General features: G+C 45.4%; 1 protein-coding gene across 2 annotated transcripts in view; it reads right to left on the bottom strand.

Moving 5' to 3' along the window:
- LOC134356685 (ubiquitin-like modifier-activating enzyme 1) overlaps nucleotides 1–18,257 on the bottom strand; it is a 470,199-nt gene that overhangs the window by 312,157 nt on the left and 139,785 nt on the right. For both annotated transcript variants that reach the window (XM_063067717.1, XM_063067718.1), the window contains exon 16: nucleotides 9,717–9,781. In XM_063067717.1, coding sequence (XP_062923787.1) covers nucleotides 9,717–9,781 — 65 coding nt within the window. The remainder of the gene's footprint in view (nucleotides 1–9,716; nucleotides 9,782–18,257) is intronic.

The following is an 18,257-nucleotide window of genomic DNA, read 5'->3' as shown; positions in this document are numbered from 1 at the left end:
AGGCCAAGCACCATCTATAGGAAGAGGCGCAGTCGACGTTTCAGGCCGAGACCCTTCGTCAGGACTAACTGAAGGAAGAGTGAGTAAGGGATTTGAAAGCTGGAGGGGGAGGGGGAGATGCAAAATGATAGGAGAAGACAGGAGGGGGAGGGATAGAGCCGAGAGCTGGACAGGTGATAGGCAAAAGGGGATACGAGAGGATCATGGGACAGGAGGCCTAGGGAGAAAGACAAGGGGGGGGGGTTGACCCAGAGGATGGGCAAGAGGTATATTCAGAGGGACAGAGGGAGAAAAAGGAGAGTGAGAGAAAGAATGTGTGCATAAAAATGAGTAACAGATGGGGTACGAGGGGGAGGTGGGGCCTAGCGGAAGTTAGAGAAGTCAATGTTCATGCCATCAGGTTGGAGGCTAGCCAGACGGAATATAAGGTGTTGTTCCTCCAACCTGAGTGTGGCTTCATCTTTACAGTAGAGGAGGCCGTGGATAGACATGTCAGAATGGGAATGGGATGTGGAATTAAAATGTGTGGCCACTGGGAGATCCTGCTTTCTCTGGCGGACAGAGCGTAGATGTTCAGCAAAGCAGTCTCCCAGTCTGCGTCGGGTCTCACCAATATATAAAAGGCCACATCGGGAGGATCGCTCCCTACACAACTCCCTTGTCCATTCGTCCCCCCCCATCCCTCCCCACTGATCTCCCTCCTGGCACTTATCCGTGTAAGCGGAACAAGTGCTACACATGCCCTTACACTTCCTCCCTTACCACCATTCAGGGCCCCAAACAGTCCTTCCAGGTGAGGCATCACTTCACCTGTGAGTCGACTGGGGTGATATACTGCGTCCGGTGCTCCCGATGTGGCCTTTTATATATTGGTGAGACCCGACGCAGACTGGGAGACCGCTTTGCTGAACATCTACGCTCTGTCCGCCAGAGAAAGCAGGATCTCCCAGTGGCCACACATTTTAATTCCACATCCCATTCCCATTCTGACATGTCTATCCACGGCCTCCTCTACTGTAAAGATGAAGCCACACTCAGGTTGGAGGAACAACACCTTATATTCCGTCTGGGTAGCCTCCAACCTGATGGCATGATCATTGACTTCTCTAACTTCCGCTAGGCCCCACTTCCCCCTCGTACCCCATCTGTTACTCATTTTTATGCACACATTCTTTCTCTCACTCCCCTTTTTCTCCCTCTGTCCCTCTGAATATACCTCTTGCCCATCCTCTGGGTCCCCCCCCCCCCGTCTTTCTTCCCGGACCTCCTGTCCCATGATCCTCTCGTATCCCCTTTTGCCTATCACCTGTCCAGCTCTCGGCTCTATCCCTCCCCCTCCTGTCTTCTCCTATCATTTTGCATCTCCCCCTCCCCCTCCAGCTTTCAAATCCCTTACTCACTCTTCCTTCAGTTAGTCCTGACGAAGGGTCTCGGCCTGAAACATCGACTGCGCCTCTTCCTATAGATGCTGCTTGGCCTGCTGCGTTCACCAGCAACTTTGATGTGTGTTGGTTGATATGATTAGGAATAGTCAGCATGGCTTTGTCAAAGGCAGGTCATGCCTTATGAGCCTGACTGAATTTTTTGAGGATGTGACTAAACACATTGATGAAGGTAGAGCAGTAGTTGTGGTGTATATAGATTTCAGCAAGGCATTTGATAAGGTACCCCATGCAAGGCTTATTGAGAAAGTAAGGAGACATGGGATCTAAGGAGACACTACTTTGTGGATCTAGAACTGGCTTGCTCACAGAAGGCAAAGACTGGTTGTAGTCGGGTCATATTCTTCATGGAGGTCGGTGACCAGTGGTGTGCCTCAGGGATCTGTTCTGTGACCCCCTACTCTTCGTGATTTTTATAAATGACCTGGATGAGGAAGTGCAGGGATAGGTTAGTAAATTTTCTGATGACAGAATGGATGGGGGTGTTGTGGATAGTGTGGAGGGCTGTCAGAGGTTACAGCGGGACATTGATAGGATGCAAAACTGGGTTGAGAAGTGGCAGATGGAGTTCAACCCTGATAAGTGTGAGGTATTTCATTTTGGTAGGTCAAATATGATGGCAGAATATAGCATTAATGGTAAGACTCTTGGCAGTGTGGAGGATCAGAGGGATCTTGGGATCTGAGTCCATAGGACACTCAAAGCTGCTGCGCAGGTTGACTCTGTGGTTAAGAAGGCATATGGTGCATTGGCCTTCATCAATCATGGGATTGAGTTTAAGAGCCAAGAGGTAATGTTGCAGCAATATAGGACCCTGGTCAGACTCCTATTGGAGTACTGTGCTCAGTTCTGGTCACTTCACTACAGGAAGGATGTGGAAACCGTAGGAAGGGTGCAGAGGAGATTTACAACGATGTTGCCTGGTTTGGGGAGCATGCCTTATGAGAATAGGTTGATTGAACTAGGCCTTTTCTCCTTGGAGCGATGGAGGATGAGAGGTGACCTGATAGAGATGTACAAGATGATGAGAGGCATTGATCGTGTGAATAGTCAGAGGCTTTTTCCCAGGGATCAAATGGCTAGCCCGAGAGGGCACAGTTTTAAGGTGCTTGGAAGTAGGTACAGAGGAGATGTCAGGGGTAAGTCTTTTTATGCAGAGAGTGGTGAGTGCGTGGAATGGGCTGCCGGTGACGGCGGTGGAGGCGGAAACGATAGGGTCTTCTAAGAGACTTCTGGATAGGTACATGAGGCTTAGAAAAATAGAAGGCTATGGATAATCCTAGGTAATTTTTAAGGTAAGGACATGTTCAGCACAGCTTTGTGGGCCAAGGGGCCTGTATTGTGCTGTAGGTTTTCTCTGTTATATGTTCGATTCTAATTCCAACATGCACAATATTTTTTTACTGATGTTTTTGTTGATAAGTTTTACATTGTTAAAAAATGCTCATAAATCCATTTTACTGCATTTTAAATTTCATAATTAAGTTTGTTGAAATTTGGCTTAATATCAGTCCTCCAGGGTACAAAATGTGTTATCGCTTACATTAAGCGTCAGTCTAGCAGCTACTGCACTTTAATTGCTGTACAAATCTTTGTGCACTTGCATTAAAACTCAATAAAACAACCACTGAACTCTAACAACAACTTCTGATATTTGGTTTCATTGAATTCAAAGTACCCTAGTTTGCTGAAAATGATGGTGGTAAATTATTACTTGTTCAATCTGTTTGTTGTTTCCTGCAGATCACGGCGAGTGTTAAATGTAAGGGATTCTGTAGACGCTGGAAATCTTGAACAGCAGATACAAAATGCTGGAGGAACTCTGCAAGTCAGGCAGCTTCTACAGAGGGGAACAAACAGCCAACATTTTGGGCCAAAACTCTTCATACAGTCCTGATGAACAGGTTTTGGCCTAAAATGTTGACTTCTTATTCCCCTTCACAGACAGTATACTCCATCTTCTACACCTTGTTTTAGTCAGGTCTACCCTTTTCCTTTCACCTTTCACCAACAGCTCTCTGCTACTTCACTGATTTTGTCTTCCCTCTTATTTCCATTCACTCCCTTTTATTTAGTTACAAATCTGGAACCTTAAATGGAAACACTTCATTGGAACAAGGGAGAGGAGATAGGAGGATGGATGGTCAAGATCCCAGATAAAGAGCCAGGTTTATTGAAACCCTTAAGGAAGGAATGAGGGACAGACAGGAAGAATTTAGGGAGTGAATCCAAGAGCTTAGGGTCTTGGCAGCTGAGGGAATGGCCACTACAGAGCAGTGGAGGATGGCAAAGATAAGCTGGGAAAATGCAAAGATCTGGAAAAGACAGTGACACTGCATTAGAGTGTCCACCTTTGTCATGGGGAAACAAAAATATAATACAAAATAAATATTTAATTTCAGATAGTTCTGGGATTTGCGGAAGGCTTGGAGATAAGGAAGTATGCAAGGGTTTGAACAAAATGGTGAGTTTTTCATTAGAGTTCTAGACAGGTACAATGTCCTTTGATACATTGAGTCAGCACTATCTAATTTGCCCCTTGCCTTTGCCACAAGCCCAAAGCCCCAACGTAGCATTTTGTGAATTTCTGCACAAATTGTGACAAAGATTATGAAACCATAAGACCATAAGACACAGGAGCAGAATTAGGTCACTCAGCACATCGGGTCATCACCAAGAATCTCACATGGTCTGTACATACCAGCTGTGTGGTGAAGAAGGCACAACAGCGCCTCCTTCACCTCAAATCCTAAGAACTTTCTACAGGGGCACAATTGAGAGCATCCTGACTGGCTGCATCACTGCCTGGTATGGGAACCATACTTTGGTCAATCACAGGACTCTGCAGAGAGTGGTGCGGACAGCCCAGCACATCTGTAAGATGTGAACTTCCCACTATTCAGGCCATTTACAAAGACAGGCGTGTAAAAACATTGCAAAGGATCATTGGGGACCTGAGTCACCCCAACCACAAACCAGCTATTACCATCTGGGAAACGGTATTGCAGCATGAAAGCCAGGACCAACAGGCTCCGGGATAGCTTCTTCCACTAGGCCATCAGACTGATTAATTCATGCAGTTACAACTGTATTTCTGTGTTATATTGTTGTACATACTATTTATTATAAATTCCTATAACTTGCACATTGCACATTTAGATGGAGACATAATGTAAAGATGTTTACTCCTCATGTATTGAAGCACGGAAGGATGTAAGTAATAAAGTTAATTCAATTCAATTCAAAAAGTGCGACCTAACTTGTGTTTTATAAGGTCTCAGCATTATCTCCTTGTTTTTATGTTCTATTCCCCTTGTAATATACTATAACTGCCAACATTGCATTTGGGTTTAAAAAGAACAGAGAGGGAGGCAAAAGAGGTGGGGGCATGGCATTGCTAATTAGGAATAATGTCACGGCTGCAGAGAAGGAGGAAGTCTACTAAGTCAGTGTGGGTGGATGTTAGAAATCGGAAGGGGACAATAACTCTACTTGGTGTTTTTTATAGACCCCCCCATTAGTAACAGAGACATTGAGGAGCAGATAGGGAGGCAGATTCTGGAATGCTGCAATAATAATAGGGTTGTTGTGATGGGAGATTTTAACTTTCCTAATATTGACTGGCATCTCCTTAGCACAGGGGTGGAGTTTGTTAGGTGTGTTCAGGAAGGTTTCCTGAAGCAATATGTAGATAAACCAATTAGAGGTTGAACTTAATCTGATATTGGGAAATGGATCCAGTCAGGTGTCAGATCTCTCGGTGGGAGAGCATTTTGGAGGAGACCACAACTCTATCTCCTTCACCATAGCGCTGGAGAGGGAAAGGAGCAGACAATTTGGGAAAACATTTAATAGGGGTAGGAGGAAATATGACGCTAATAGGCAGGAACTAGGGAACAGATGTTCTCAGGGAAATGCACGGAAGAATTGTGGCAAATGTCCAGGAACCATTTGCATGGAGTTCTGCATAGGTATGTTCCATTGAGGCAGGAAAGGACAGTAGCATTAAAGACCCATGATGTAAAAAGGATGTAGAAAATCTAGCTAAGAAGAAAAGTTTACGAAAGGTTCAAGAAACTAGGTACTGTTAGAGCTCTAGAAAATTACAAGCTTGCTAGGAAGAAGCTTAAGAATGGAATTAGGAGAGCCAAAAGGGGCCAAGAGAAGGCCTTGGTGAGCAGGATTGAGGAAAATCACAAGGCATTTTACACGTTATGCGAAGAGAAAGAGGATGAGCCATATGAGAATAGGACCAATCAGGTGTGATAGTGCAAACGTGTGCACAGAGTTGGAAGAGATAGCAGAGGTACTTAATGAGTACTTTGCTTCAGTATTCACCAGGGAAAAAGATCTTGGCAATTGTGGGGATGACTTACAATGGACTGAAACACTTGAGCATATAGACATTAAGAAAGAGGATGTGCTGGAGCTTTTGAAAAGCATTAAGTTAGTTAAGTCACCAGGCCCAGATGAGATATACCCTAGGCTACTGTGGGAAGCGAGGGAGGAGATTGCTGAGCCTCCTGCAATTATCTTTGCATCATCAATAGGGAAGGGAGAAGTACCAGAGGATTGGAGGGTTGCAAATGTTGCTCTCTTGTTCAAGAAAGGGAGGAGAGATAACCCAGGAAATTATAGGCCAGTGAGTTTGACTTCACTGGTTAGAGAAGATCCTGAGTGGTAAGATTTATGAGCATTTGGAGAGACATAATCTGATTAGCGATAGTCAGCATGGCTCTGTCGAAAGCAGGTTGTGCCTTACGAGTCTGATTGAATTTTCTGAAGATGTAACAGAACACATGGATGAAGGCAGAGCAGTGTATCTGGATTTCTGTAAGGCATTTGATAAGGTTACCTATGCAAGGCTCCTTCAGAAAGTAAGGAGGCATGGGATCCAAGGAGACCTTGATTTGTTGATCCAGAATTGGCTTGCCCACAGAAGGCGAAGGGTGGTTGTAGATGGTTCGTATTCTGCATGGAGGTTGGTGACCAGTGGTGGGTGCATGGAATGCACTGCCGGCAGCGATGGTGGAAGTGGATACAATAGGGTCTTTTAGGAGCCTCTTAGATAGGTACATGGAGCTTAGAAAAATAGAGGGCTATGGGCTAGGGAAACTCTAGGCAGTTTCTAGAGTAGGTTACATGGTCGGCACAACATTGTGGGCTGAAAGGCCTGTAATGTGCTGTAGATTTCTATGTTCTATGTTAATTGAGAAGAGAGGAGACGGTATAAACATTGATCTAACTTAGTCATTTCTCCTCTCACATCTTCTCTGTTTTTCCACTCCCCATTCTGACACCCCTGTTACCCTTTCTCTTCTCTTTACTTGCCCATCACCTCCCTCTGGTGCCCTATTTCCCAAAGCTCTTATCAGATTCCTTCTTCTTCAGCCCCTTACCTTCCCCAACTATCACCTCCCTGCTTCTCCCTTCATAAACCCCGCCCCTCATTTTCTTATTGTGGCTGCTTCTCTTTTCCATTCCAGTCCTGATGAAGGGTTTTGGCCAGAAGTGTCTACAGTTTATTCCTTTCCAGTGATGCCGCCTGACCAGCTGAGTTCCTCCAGCACTTTGTGCTTTTGCTCAGATTTCCAGCATCTGCAGATTTTCTATTGTTTGTTTTCAATAGGATCTTGCTGTGCACCAATAAGATGCCAGATTTCCTCCACTACAGGGTGGAGTTTTACTTCAAGAACAGGGATTCACTGAAGCAGAGAGAAAAGAGAACCACGCTCCACTGAAGGATGAGTACTGGATCTCTGATCTGTCCTGAGTGTCTACCCTGGACCAGGCACAGTAATTTACATTCAGCTGGATGTCGGTGATGGATAAACACGGAAACAAAATGTAAGCAAAGGATCTGAGATGGAAGGAAGAAAATTGCTTGCAAATCAAAAGTGCAGAATTACTATTGTTTGACAGATACTTTGTTTATTGAAGTTCCACCTACTTAACTTACTGTCAGCATACAAGATAAACAATCTCTTCAGTAAACTGTGAGGCTGAAACTGTTACCTTTTTAAGACAATTTCTTGGTTCTGTTCTTGAAGGGGGAGAAGAACTGCAGGGCTAAGAGCAGAGGCCCTGTTCAGCTTCAGTGTGAGGCCATAAATGGGCAGACAGCCCAACAAGAGATCTTTCTCACAGCAAAGGAAGCCAAATATTTTTTGACTTGCGTTTGCTTCAGCTAGTTCCTTCTGGAGATAGTGGTTTGTCTGACAGCTCCTAAAGGGGAGTCTGTGTCTGCTCAGTACATTAAACTTCCAAACACGTTCATTCCCCCAAAATCCCCAGCACTCTGATCTTTCCCAGAGTCAGAGCATTCCATGCTATCCCTCTCACTGTATATTACACTCACCCTTCCCCCACCCTCTCTGTCACACCCCAAACTCACTAAGCCCAACTTTCTCCTCCAATCTCCCATTCCCACATCCTCAGCCTTTGCAATCCCAACATTTACCTTCCATGCCATAGGTACATCGTTGAGAGGGGTATAGAGGGCAATGGTTCAGGTTCAGGTGCAGTTAGATAGAACTAGGCAGAAGTCCAGGCCAGCATGGACCAATTCCTTCTTCCCCCTAGGCAGTTAATCTGATTAACCATATAAATTAGCCCTCCACACACCTTCTATCTATTACTCCCATCACTGCACTGCACTGCAGATGCCTTAACCCATTTTTATAATGCTGTTTAATTTATAAATACATGCTGGTACCTATGCATTTATGCACATTTTATTCTTTACACGTCCTTTAACCTCTACCTTTTTTTTATATAATTCCTTATTCTTAATAACTGTTGAATGTTGCTTTGTGTTGCATGTTGCACCCTGACCAACACACCACAGCAAATCCCCAACACATGTAAATGTGTATGGTGAATAAAGTTGTTCCTTGATCTTTGAACTTTTCCATCACTCCGATCCTCTCTAAAATGGTCTGTAGTTCCATGTGGAATTGTAACCTGATAACAATGGGGTTGAGCAGTAGCACAGATGATGGTCTCTGCCTCACAGTCCCAGAGACCCAGGTTCAACCCGGATCTCAAGCACTGCCTATGTGGAGTTTGCAGGCTCCCTCCACAACTGCATGGATTTCCTGCGGTTCTCTGCATTCTTTCCACATCCCATAGATATGCAGTTTGGTAGGTTAATGGCCCACCGTAAATTGCTCTGAATGTGCAGCGGAGTGACAGAATCTGGGGGGAGATGACGGGTATGTGAGTAGAATTAAACAGAATGGGGTTTAAGTAGGGTTAGTATAAATAGGTGCTCAATGGTTGGCATGGACCTGATGGGATGAAGACCCTGTTTCTGTGCTGAAGCTCTCTGTAACTTTTTTGTCGCCTGCCTTACGAACATTCTTTTCCATTAACATCGCCTCAGTACAGATTCCATTAAATCCCAACCACAGCTGTTTTCGTTGCATGTTCTCTTCTCTTCCACAAGATAAACCAGAATAAACAGGGATTAAGACCATAAAACCATAAGACAAAAAAACAGAATTAGGCCATTTGGCCCATCAAATCTGCTCTGCCTTTCCATCATGGCTGATTTATTATCCCTCTCAACCCCATTCTCCTGCCTTTTCCCCATAACCTTTAACACCCTAACTATAGGAAGGATGTGGAAGCATTGGAAAGGGTACAGAGGAGATTTACCAGGATGTTGCCTGGTTTAGAGAGTATGCATTATGATCACAGATTAAGGGAGTTAGGGCTTTACTCTTTGGAGAGAAGGAGGATGAGAGGAGACATGATAGAGGTGTACAAGATAATAAGAGGAATAGATAGAGTGGACAGCCAGCGCCTCTTCCCCAGGGCACCACTGCTCAATACAAGAGGACATGGCTTTAAGGTAAGGGGTGGGAAGTTCAAGGGGGATATTAGAGGAAGGTTTTTTACTCAGAGAGTGGTTGATGCGTGGAATGCACTGCCTGAATCAGTGGTGGAGGCAGATACACTAGTGAAGTTTAAGAGACTACTAGACAGGTATATGGAGGAATTTAAGGTGGGGGCTTATATGGGAGGCAGGGTTTGAGGGTCGGTACAACATTGTGGGCCGAAGGGCCTGTACTGTGCTGTACTATTCTATGTTTCTATGTTTAATCAAGAACCTATCAACTTACGCTTTAAATATATCCAATGATTTGGCCTCCACAGCCATCCATGGCAATGAATTACACAGATTCACCTCCCTCTGGCTAAAGAAATTCCTCCATGTCTCTGTTCTAAAAGACGTCCTTGTTTCCTCATAAGAATAAGAAATCTACTTACTCCAGGTACTTGTTGACATTCTCTCCGGCCTGCTTGAAGAGTCCTTCAAACTGGTCCCGTGCCCACTGTAATTAAACACATCCAAAACATCACCATCCAATCAGTGGGATAAAGACAAGAGACACCACATTGAGCTTGGTGGGGGAAGGGGAGGAGGTGGTCAGGCAATATAATGTACGGATGGTAGTGTCAGTTAGTGTAATGGTTTACAGTGCCAGCAATTGGAGGATCGTGGTTCATTTCCCACCATTGTCTATAAGGAGGTTGTACATTTTCCATGAGACCACATTGCTTTCCTCCGGGTGCTCCAGTTTCCTCCCACAGTCCATAGTAAGTTGTAGGAATGCTGTGTTGGTGCCTGGTGTTCGTTGACGCAAAATGGCACACTCCACTTCATGTTTCGATGTACACGCGACAAATAAAGTGAATCTTTATCTTTTTAATCTTTGGATGTTACAGAGTGTAAGATCCAGGTTCAAAGATTCGAATCCAGCTCTCTTTTAGTGTCCATGGTCTTGAATTTGGGAAGGGGATTTATCAGACAGAGGAAACAAATGACTCTTTCTGCTTTTTTATCCATTAAAACTGTTCATCCAAAGCACATTGTAGTCAAATCAAGTTTATTGTCATTTAACTATATACATTTAAACTGTCAAATGGGACAACGTTTCTCTGTGCCAGGGTGTAAAGCACAGCAGTACACATATAACACACAATAACTTAGGAAAGAAAGGATAAAAGCTACAGGTGGTTTCCACATAAATAAACAAAGTATCTACCTAACTTCAATACCATCAGGTACAGAACAGACTAACTAGTGACACTTCGAATACGATGTGGCAGGGAGTTCAGAAGCCTAATGCCCTGAGGGAAGAAACTGTTCCCCATCCTGACTGTTCCTGTCTTTACGCTGCGGAGTCCCCTGCCTGACGGCAGAAAGTCAAAGAGGATGCTGGATGGATAGGTGGGATTATTGATAATACTAGAGCTCCTGTGTATGCAGTGCTCCCGATAAATGTCTCAGGTAGATGGCAGGGAGACCCCTATGATTCTCTCACTCTTCTCACAGTCGTTTGTAGGGACTTCCAGTCCAATGCACGACTACTCCCATACCAGATGGAGATGTAATTTGTTAGGGTGCTTTCAATGGTGCTCCTGTAAAATTTAGTTAAGATGGAGGTGGGGTGGGGGGGTGGTGAAGTGAAGCTTTGTTTGTCTCAATCTCCTTAGGAAGTCCATTAGGCATTGCTGTGCCTTCTTGTCCAGGGAGGTGATGTTGAAAGACCAAGTAATGTCACCCATAATGTGAACTCCCAGGAACCTGGTGCAATTAACTCCCTACACAGAGGAGCAATGTATTCACAGAGGGTGATCGTTCATTTGCACCTTCCTGGAGTCCATAATGATTTCTTTGGTCTTCTCCACATTCAAACTTAGGTTATTGTTCTCACACCAATCCACCAGTCACTCCACTTCCTCTCTATACTCTATCTCATTGTTCTTCATAGGGCCAGCTACCGTTGTGTCTTCTGCAAACTTGATAACACAGTTTGAGCTGGATCCTGTGACACAGGCGTGTGTGTCAGCAGTGTGAACAGCAGTGGGTTGAGCACACAGCCTTGGGGAGTGCCAGTGCTCAGCATAACGGGACTGGAGACATTGCTGTCCATACAGACTGATTGTGATCTTTCTGTTAAGAAGTCTAGGATCAAGTTTCTAGGATCCAGATCCAGTAGGAGGTGTTGAGACCCTGCAAGGACAGTGTCTGGGGTAAGATGGTGTTGAACACCAAACTGAAGTCTATAAACAGCAGTCTGGCATATGAGACCCCATTTTCCTGAAGGGACTGGACAGAATGGAGGGTAGAAGCTACTTACATCATCAGTGGATCAACTCGAGTGATAAGCGAACTGGAAGGGACCCAGTGTAGTCGGGAGAAAGGAAATGTGCTCCATGACCAGCCACTCAAAGCATTTCATAATAGTTGCTATTAATGCCACCGGATGATAGTCATTTAGGCAGGTTACTGTTGCCGTCTTTGGCACTAGAACGATGGTTGCTGCCTTGAAAACCAAGGGGACAATGGATTGTTCCAGAGAGATACTGACTATATCTGTCAGCACCTCTGTCAGCTGGGCTACGCAGTCTTTCAGAACCTGACCTGGCATATTATCGGGCCCTGCAGCTTTGCATGGGTTGACTCTGGCCAGGGTCTTCTTCAGCTCAGCTTCAGGTCCTGGGGGGAGTGGGGTGCGGTGCCTTCCTCGCCAGCATTTTGTTCTGCACATCAAACCGTACGTAAAAGGCATTCAGTCTGTCAGGGAGTGAGGTGTCCAGGTCACCAATGCACAGGCTAGATTGTAATTCTCTGAATTCCCTGCCAGATGCACCTCGTGTCTCTGGTATTGTAGAAATGGCTGCATATTCTCTGAGAATACTACCATTTTGCCTTCCTGATGGAGCGGAAAGCACAGTTCCTGCTTCCCTGAGAGCTGGGGATCTGCTGTGATGCCTCAAATAGTTCAACTAGCTTAGTGACTTTCAAATGCTAGGCTGACCCTAAGCCCCAAATATATGTGGAACCATGTACCACCAGTAGAAAAGGGTGAAAAGGGGAAAATTAAAAAAAAGTAAAATACTTTAAAGAAGGAGAGACAGACTTGAACAGGCTGTACCATTCAATGAGATCACAGCCTGCTCTGCTTATTTTCCATAAGACATAGGAGCAGAATTAGGCCATTTGGCTATCGAGTCTGTTCAACCATTCCATCAAGGCACCGGACGCAGTATATCACCCCAGCCGACTCACAGGTGAAGTGTTGCCTCATCTGGAAGGACTGTCTGGGGCCCTGAATGGTGGTAAGGGAGGAAGTGTAAAGGCATGTGTAGCACTTGTTCCGCTTACAAGGATAAGTGCCAGGAGGGAGATCAGTGGGGAGGGATGGGGGGGACGAATGGACAAGGGAGTCGCGTAGGGACCGATCCCTGTGGAAAGCGGAGGGAGGGGGAGTGAAAGATGTGCTTAGTGGTTGGATCCCGTTGAAGGTGGCGGAAGTTACGGAGAATAATATGTTGGACCCGGAGGCTGGTGGGGTGGTAGGTGAGGACCAGGGGAACCCTATTCCTAGTGGGGTAGCGGGAGGATGGAGTGAGAGCACATGTGCATGAAATGGGGGAGATGCGTTTGAGAGCAGAGTTGATGGTGGAGGAAGGGAAGCCCCTTTCTTTAAAAAAGGAGGACATCTCCCTCGTCCAGGAATGAAAAGCCTCATCCTGAGAGCAGATGCGGCGGAGACGGAGGAATTTCAAGAAGGGGATGGCATTTTTGCAAGAGACGGGGTGAGAAGAGGAATAGTCCAGATAGCTGTGAGAGTCAGTAGGCTTATAGTAGACATCAGTGGATAAGCTGTCTCCAGAGATAGAGACAGAAAGATCTAGAAAGGGGAGGGAGGTGTCGGAAATGGACCAGGTAAACTTGAGGGCAGGGTGAAAGTTGGAGGCAAAGTTAATAAAGTCATCGAGCTCAGCATGCGTGCAGGAAGCAGCGCCAATGCAGTCATCGATGTAGCGAAAGAAAAGTGGGGGACAGATACCAGAATAGGTACGAAACATAGATTGTTCCACAAACCCAACAAAAAGACAGGCATAGCTAGGACCCATACGGGTGCCCATAGTTACGCCTTTAGTTTGGAGGAAGTGGGAGGAGCCAAAGGAGAAATTATTAAGAGTAAGGACTAATTCCGCTAGACGGAGCAGAGTGGTGGCAGAGGGAAACTGATTAGGTCTGGAATCCAAAAAGAAGCGGAGAGCTTTGAGACCTTCCTGATGGGGGATGGAAGTATATAGGGACTGGACATCCATGGTGAAAATAAAGCGGTGGGGGTCAGGGAACTTAAAATCATCGAAAAGTTTAAGAGCATGAGAAGTGTCACAAACATAGGTAGGAAGGATTGAACAAGGGGCGATAAAACAGTGTCGAGGTATGCAGAAACGAGTTCGGTGGGGCAGGAGCAAGCTGAGACAATAGGTCTGCCAGGACAAGCAGGTTTGTGGATCTTGGGTAGGAGGTAGAAACGGGAAGTGCGAGGTGTGGGAACTATCAGGTTGGTAGCAGTGGATGGGAGGTCCCCTGAGCAGATAAAGTCAGTGATGGTGTGGGAGACAATGGTCTGGTGCTCCTTAGTGGGGTCATGATCGAGGGGTAAACACCTCTGTCCGCTTTCCACAGGGATCGCTCCCTACGCGACTCCCTTGTCCATTTGTCCCCCCCATCCCTCCCCACTGATCTCCCTGCTGGCACTTATCCTTGTAAGCGGAACAAGTGCTGTACATACCCTTTACACTTCCTCCCTTACCACCATTCAGGGCCCCAGACAGTCCTTCCAGGTGAGGCGACACTTCACCTGTGAGTCGGCTGGGGTGATGTACTGCGTCCGGTACTCCCGATGTGGCCTTCTATATATTGGCGAGACCCGACGCAGACTGGGAGACCGCTTTGCTGAACACCTATGCTCTGTCCGCTAGAGAATGCAGAATCTCCCAGTGGCCACACGTTTTAATTCCACATCCCATTCCCATTCTGGCATGTCTATTCACGACCTCCTCTACTGTAAAGATGAAGCCACACTCAGGTTGGAGGAACAACACCTTATATTCCACCTGGGTAGCCTGCAACCTGATGGCATGAACATTGACTTTTCTAACTTCCGCTAATGCCCCACACCCCCCCCGTACCCCATCCGTTATTTATTTTTATACACACATTCTTTCTCTCACTCTCCTTTTTCTCCCTCTATCCCTCTGACTATACCCCTTGCCCATCCTCTGGGTTCCCCCCCCCCACCTTATCTTTCTCCCCGGGCCTCCTGTCCCACGATCCTCTCATATCCCCTTTGCCAATCACCTGTCCAGTCTCGGCCTGAAACGTCAACTGTACCTCCTCCTAGAGATGCTGCCTGGCCTGCTGCGTTCACCAGCAACTTTGATATCTGTTACCTCTGCTTTAAATATACCCAATGACCTGGTCTCCACAGGTATCTGTGACAGTTTTCTGTCCCCATACTCCTGATGAACCCAATATCCTCTTCATTCCAAATGCCAAACACCTGTTAAACACCAAGCCTACTCCAAATCATCTTGTTTTCATTATAGTCCGATCAATTTCTCCCAGATTTTATCAATCACCCCTACATAATGGGGAAACCTGCAATATCTCTCACTACAAAACATAGTTGCTAACTGAATCAGTTTCCAAACTGATTTTCCCAATCAACCTGCATGTTGAAATCTCCCAGGATTATCACAACATTGCCCCTTTGACTCTCCTTTTCTACTTCCTGTTGTAATCTGTGGTCCACATCCAAGCTACTGTTGGGAGGGCTGTACTTAACTGCCAACAGGGTCCTTTTAATCTTGCAGTTTCTTCACTCAACCCACAAGGATTCAACATCTTCTGATCCTATGTCACATCTTTCTACTGATTTGATGCCATTCTTTACCAGTAGAGCCATGCCACCCCTCTGCCTAGCTTCCTATTCCCCAATACAATGTGTAATCTTGGACATTCAGTTCCCAACTACAACCATCCTTCAGCCACGATTCAGTGATGGCCACAACATCATACCCAACAATCTGTAAAAGTGAAACAAGATCATCTACCTTATTTTTGTTATACTCCATGCATTCAGATATAACAATTTGAGGGCTGCATTTGCTACGCTTTTTGACTTTGCATCCCTAATGCACTGATGACTGGCTGCAATTACGTCCTATCATCTGCTTACCCTTCCTGACAGTCTGACTACACATTATCTTTGCTTTTATACCATCTATCTTATCCTAAGCCCCTTCATTCCAGTTCCCACCCCCATGCCAAATTAGTTTAAACCTTCCCCAACAGCTCTACCAAACCTGCCTGTGAGAATATTGGTTCCCCTCGGGTTCAGGTGCAACCCGTCATACCTCCCCCAGAAGAGATCCCAATGATCCAAGAACCTGAAGCCCTGGCTCATGCACCAGCTTCTCAGCCACATATTAATTTGCCAAATCATCCAGTTTCTACCCTCATTGGCACGTGGCAGAAATTACTACCCGGGAGGTCCTGCTTCTCAGCTTTCTACCTAGCTCCCTAAATTCCCTTATCAGGACCTCTTTGCTGTTCCTTCTTATATCATTGGTACCAATATGTACCAAGACATCTGTTTGCTCCCCAAAATGTTGTGGACGTGATCCGAGAGGTCCGTGACCCTGGCATCTGAGAGACAGACACAGAGTAAGGCAAAGCAGCATCAACTTCATGGACCCTGTACAGATTACCGAGGCAGAGGTGTTTGGTACCCTGAGGCAAATCAGGGTGGATAAACTCCCAGTGCCTGACAAGGTGTTCCTTTGGACCCTACGGGAAGCAAGTGCAGAAATTGCCGGGGCCCAAGCAGAGATATTTAAATCATCCTTAGCGACAGGAGAGGTACCAGAGGATTAGAGGATAGCCAAAGTTGTTCCCCATATAAAAAGTTTCTAACCAGAAACTAGGAAATTAGTGAGTCTGCCATCAGTTGTAGGAAAGTTATTGGAAGGTATTCTAAAGGACCAGATATATAAGTATTTGGATAGACATGGACTGATTAGGGATATTCAGCATGGCTTTGTGCGTGGTAGGCCGTGCATAACCAATCCTTCAGAATTTTTCAACTAAGTTACCAGGAAAGTGGATGAAGGTAAGGCAGCGGATGTTGTCTACATGGACTTCAGCAACGCATTTAACAACCTCCCACATGGGAGACTGGTCAAGAAGGTTCAGTCGCTCAGCATTCAGGATGAGGTAGTAAATTGGATTAGACATTGCCAGAGAGTGATTGTAGATGGTTGCCTCTCTAACTGGAGGCCTGAGACTAGCGGTGTGCTACAAGGATCGGTGCTGGGTTCTTTACTGTTTTTCATCTATATCAGTGGACTAGATGATAATGTGGTTAACTGGATCAGCAAATTTGTGGATGACACCAAGACTGGGGGTATAATGGACAGTGAGGAAGGCTATCATGGCTTGCAGGAGGATCTGCAGCAGCTGGAAAAATGGGCTGAAAATGGCAAATGATATTTAATGCAGACAAGTGCGAGGTTTTGCATTTCAATAGGACTAACCAGGGTAAACCTTACAGTCCGGTCACTGGGGAGTGTAGTAGAATAAAGAGATCTGGGAATACAGGCTCTTAGTTAGCTGAAAGTCGCATCACAGGTAGATAGGGTCATAAAGAAAGCTTTAGGCATGTTGGCTATGAAGGATCAAAGTACAGGTGATGGGATGTTATGTTGAAGTTGTATAAGACATTAGTGAGGGAGAATTTGGAGTATTGTGTGCAGTTTTGGTCACCTATCTACAGGAAAGATGTGAACAAGTTTGAAAGAGTGCATAGGAAACTTACAAGGATGTTGCCAGGTCTAGAGAACCTGAGTTATAAGGACAGATTGAAAAGGTTAGGACTGAATTCTTTAGAATATAGAAGACTGAGAGGAGAATTGATAGAGGTATACAAGATTAAGAGGGGTATAGATAGGTAAAATTAAAGTAGGCTTCAACTGAGGTTGGGTGAGACTACAACCAGAGGTCATAGGTTAAGGGTGAAAGTTGAGAAATTTAAGGGGAACATGAGGGGAAACTACTTTACTCAGAGGGTGGTGAGAGTGTGGAAGGGGCTGTCAACAAAAGTGGAGCATGTGAGCTTGATTTCGAAGTTTGAGAGAAGTTTGGATAGGTACATGGATAGCAGCGATATGGAGGGCTGTGCAGTTCAATAAGGGTAGGCAGTTTAAATGGTTTTGGCATGGTCTAGATGGGCCAAAGGGCCTGTTTTAGTGCTGTACTTCTCTGAGACTTTATATGCTTACCTGCGGACTGCTGAGAACTTGCCAATAACACTCAAGCATTAGCAACTTCTGGAGCTTGTCACTCAGGGACTTAGGCTATATTATATTTTTTGTGTGATTGTACGTTTACTGCTATTTTATATGTGTTTTGTGCTGAATATGACTGAGGGTACTATGTTCTGCACCTTGGCCTCAGAGGAACACTTTTTCATTTGGCTGTATTCATGGGTATTCATGTATGGTTGAATGACAATTAAACTTGAACTTGAGACAGAGGCAGATTCATAAAACATAGAACAGGGTAGCACAGTACTGGCCCTGTAGCCCACAATGTTGTGCCAGTCTTTTAACCTACTCTAAGATTAACCTAACCCTTCCTTCCTACATAATCCTCCATTGTCTATCATTTAATGTGCCTATCTAATAGTTTCTTAAATGCTCCTAATGTATCTGCCTCTACAACCACCCCGGCAAGCTGTCGCACTCACCTACCACTCTCTATGGAAAAAACCTATATCCGCCCCCCTGCACTTTCCTCCAATAATCTTAAAATTATGCCCTCTTGCATTAGCCATTTCCGCCCTGGGAAAAAGGTGCCAGCTGTCCATCAGATCAGTTCTTTGTATCTATCAAGTCAGCTCTCACTCTCCAAAACTCCAAAGAGAAAAGCCCTAGCTC

Source organism: Mobula hypostoma, chromosome 15, assembly GCF_963921235.1.
Source record: "Mobula hypostoma chromosome 15, sMobHyp1.1, whole genome shotgun sequence".
Classification (NCBI taxonomy): domain Eukaryota; kingdom Metazoa; phylum Chordata; class Chondrichthyes; order Myliobatiformes; family Myliobatidae; genus Mobula; species Mobula hypostoma.
The sequence above is the reverse complement of the archived record's forward strand: the minus strand, read 5'-3'. Positions and strand labels throughout refer to the sequence as shown.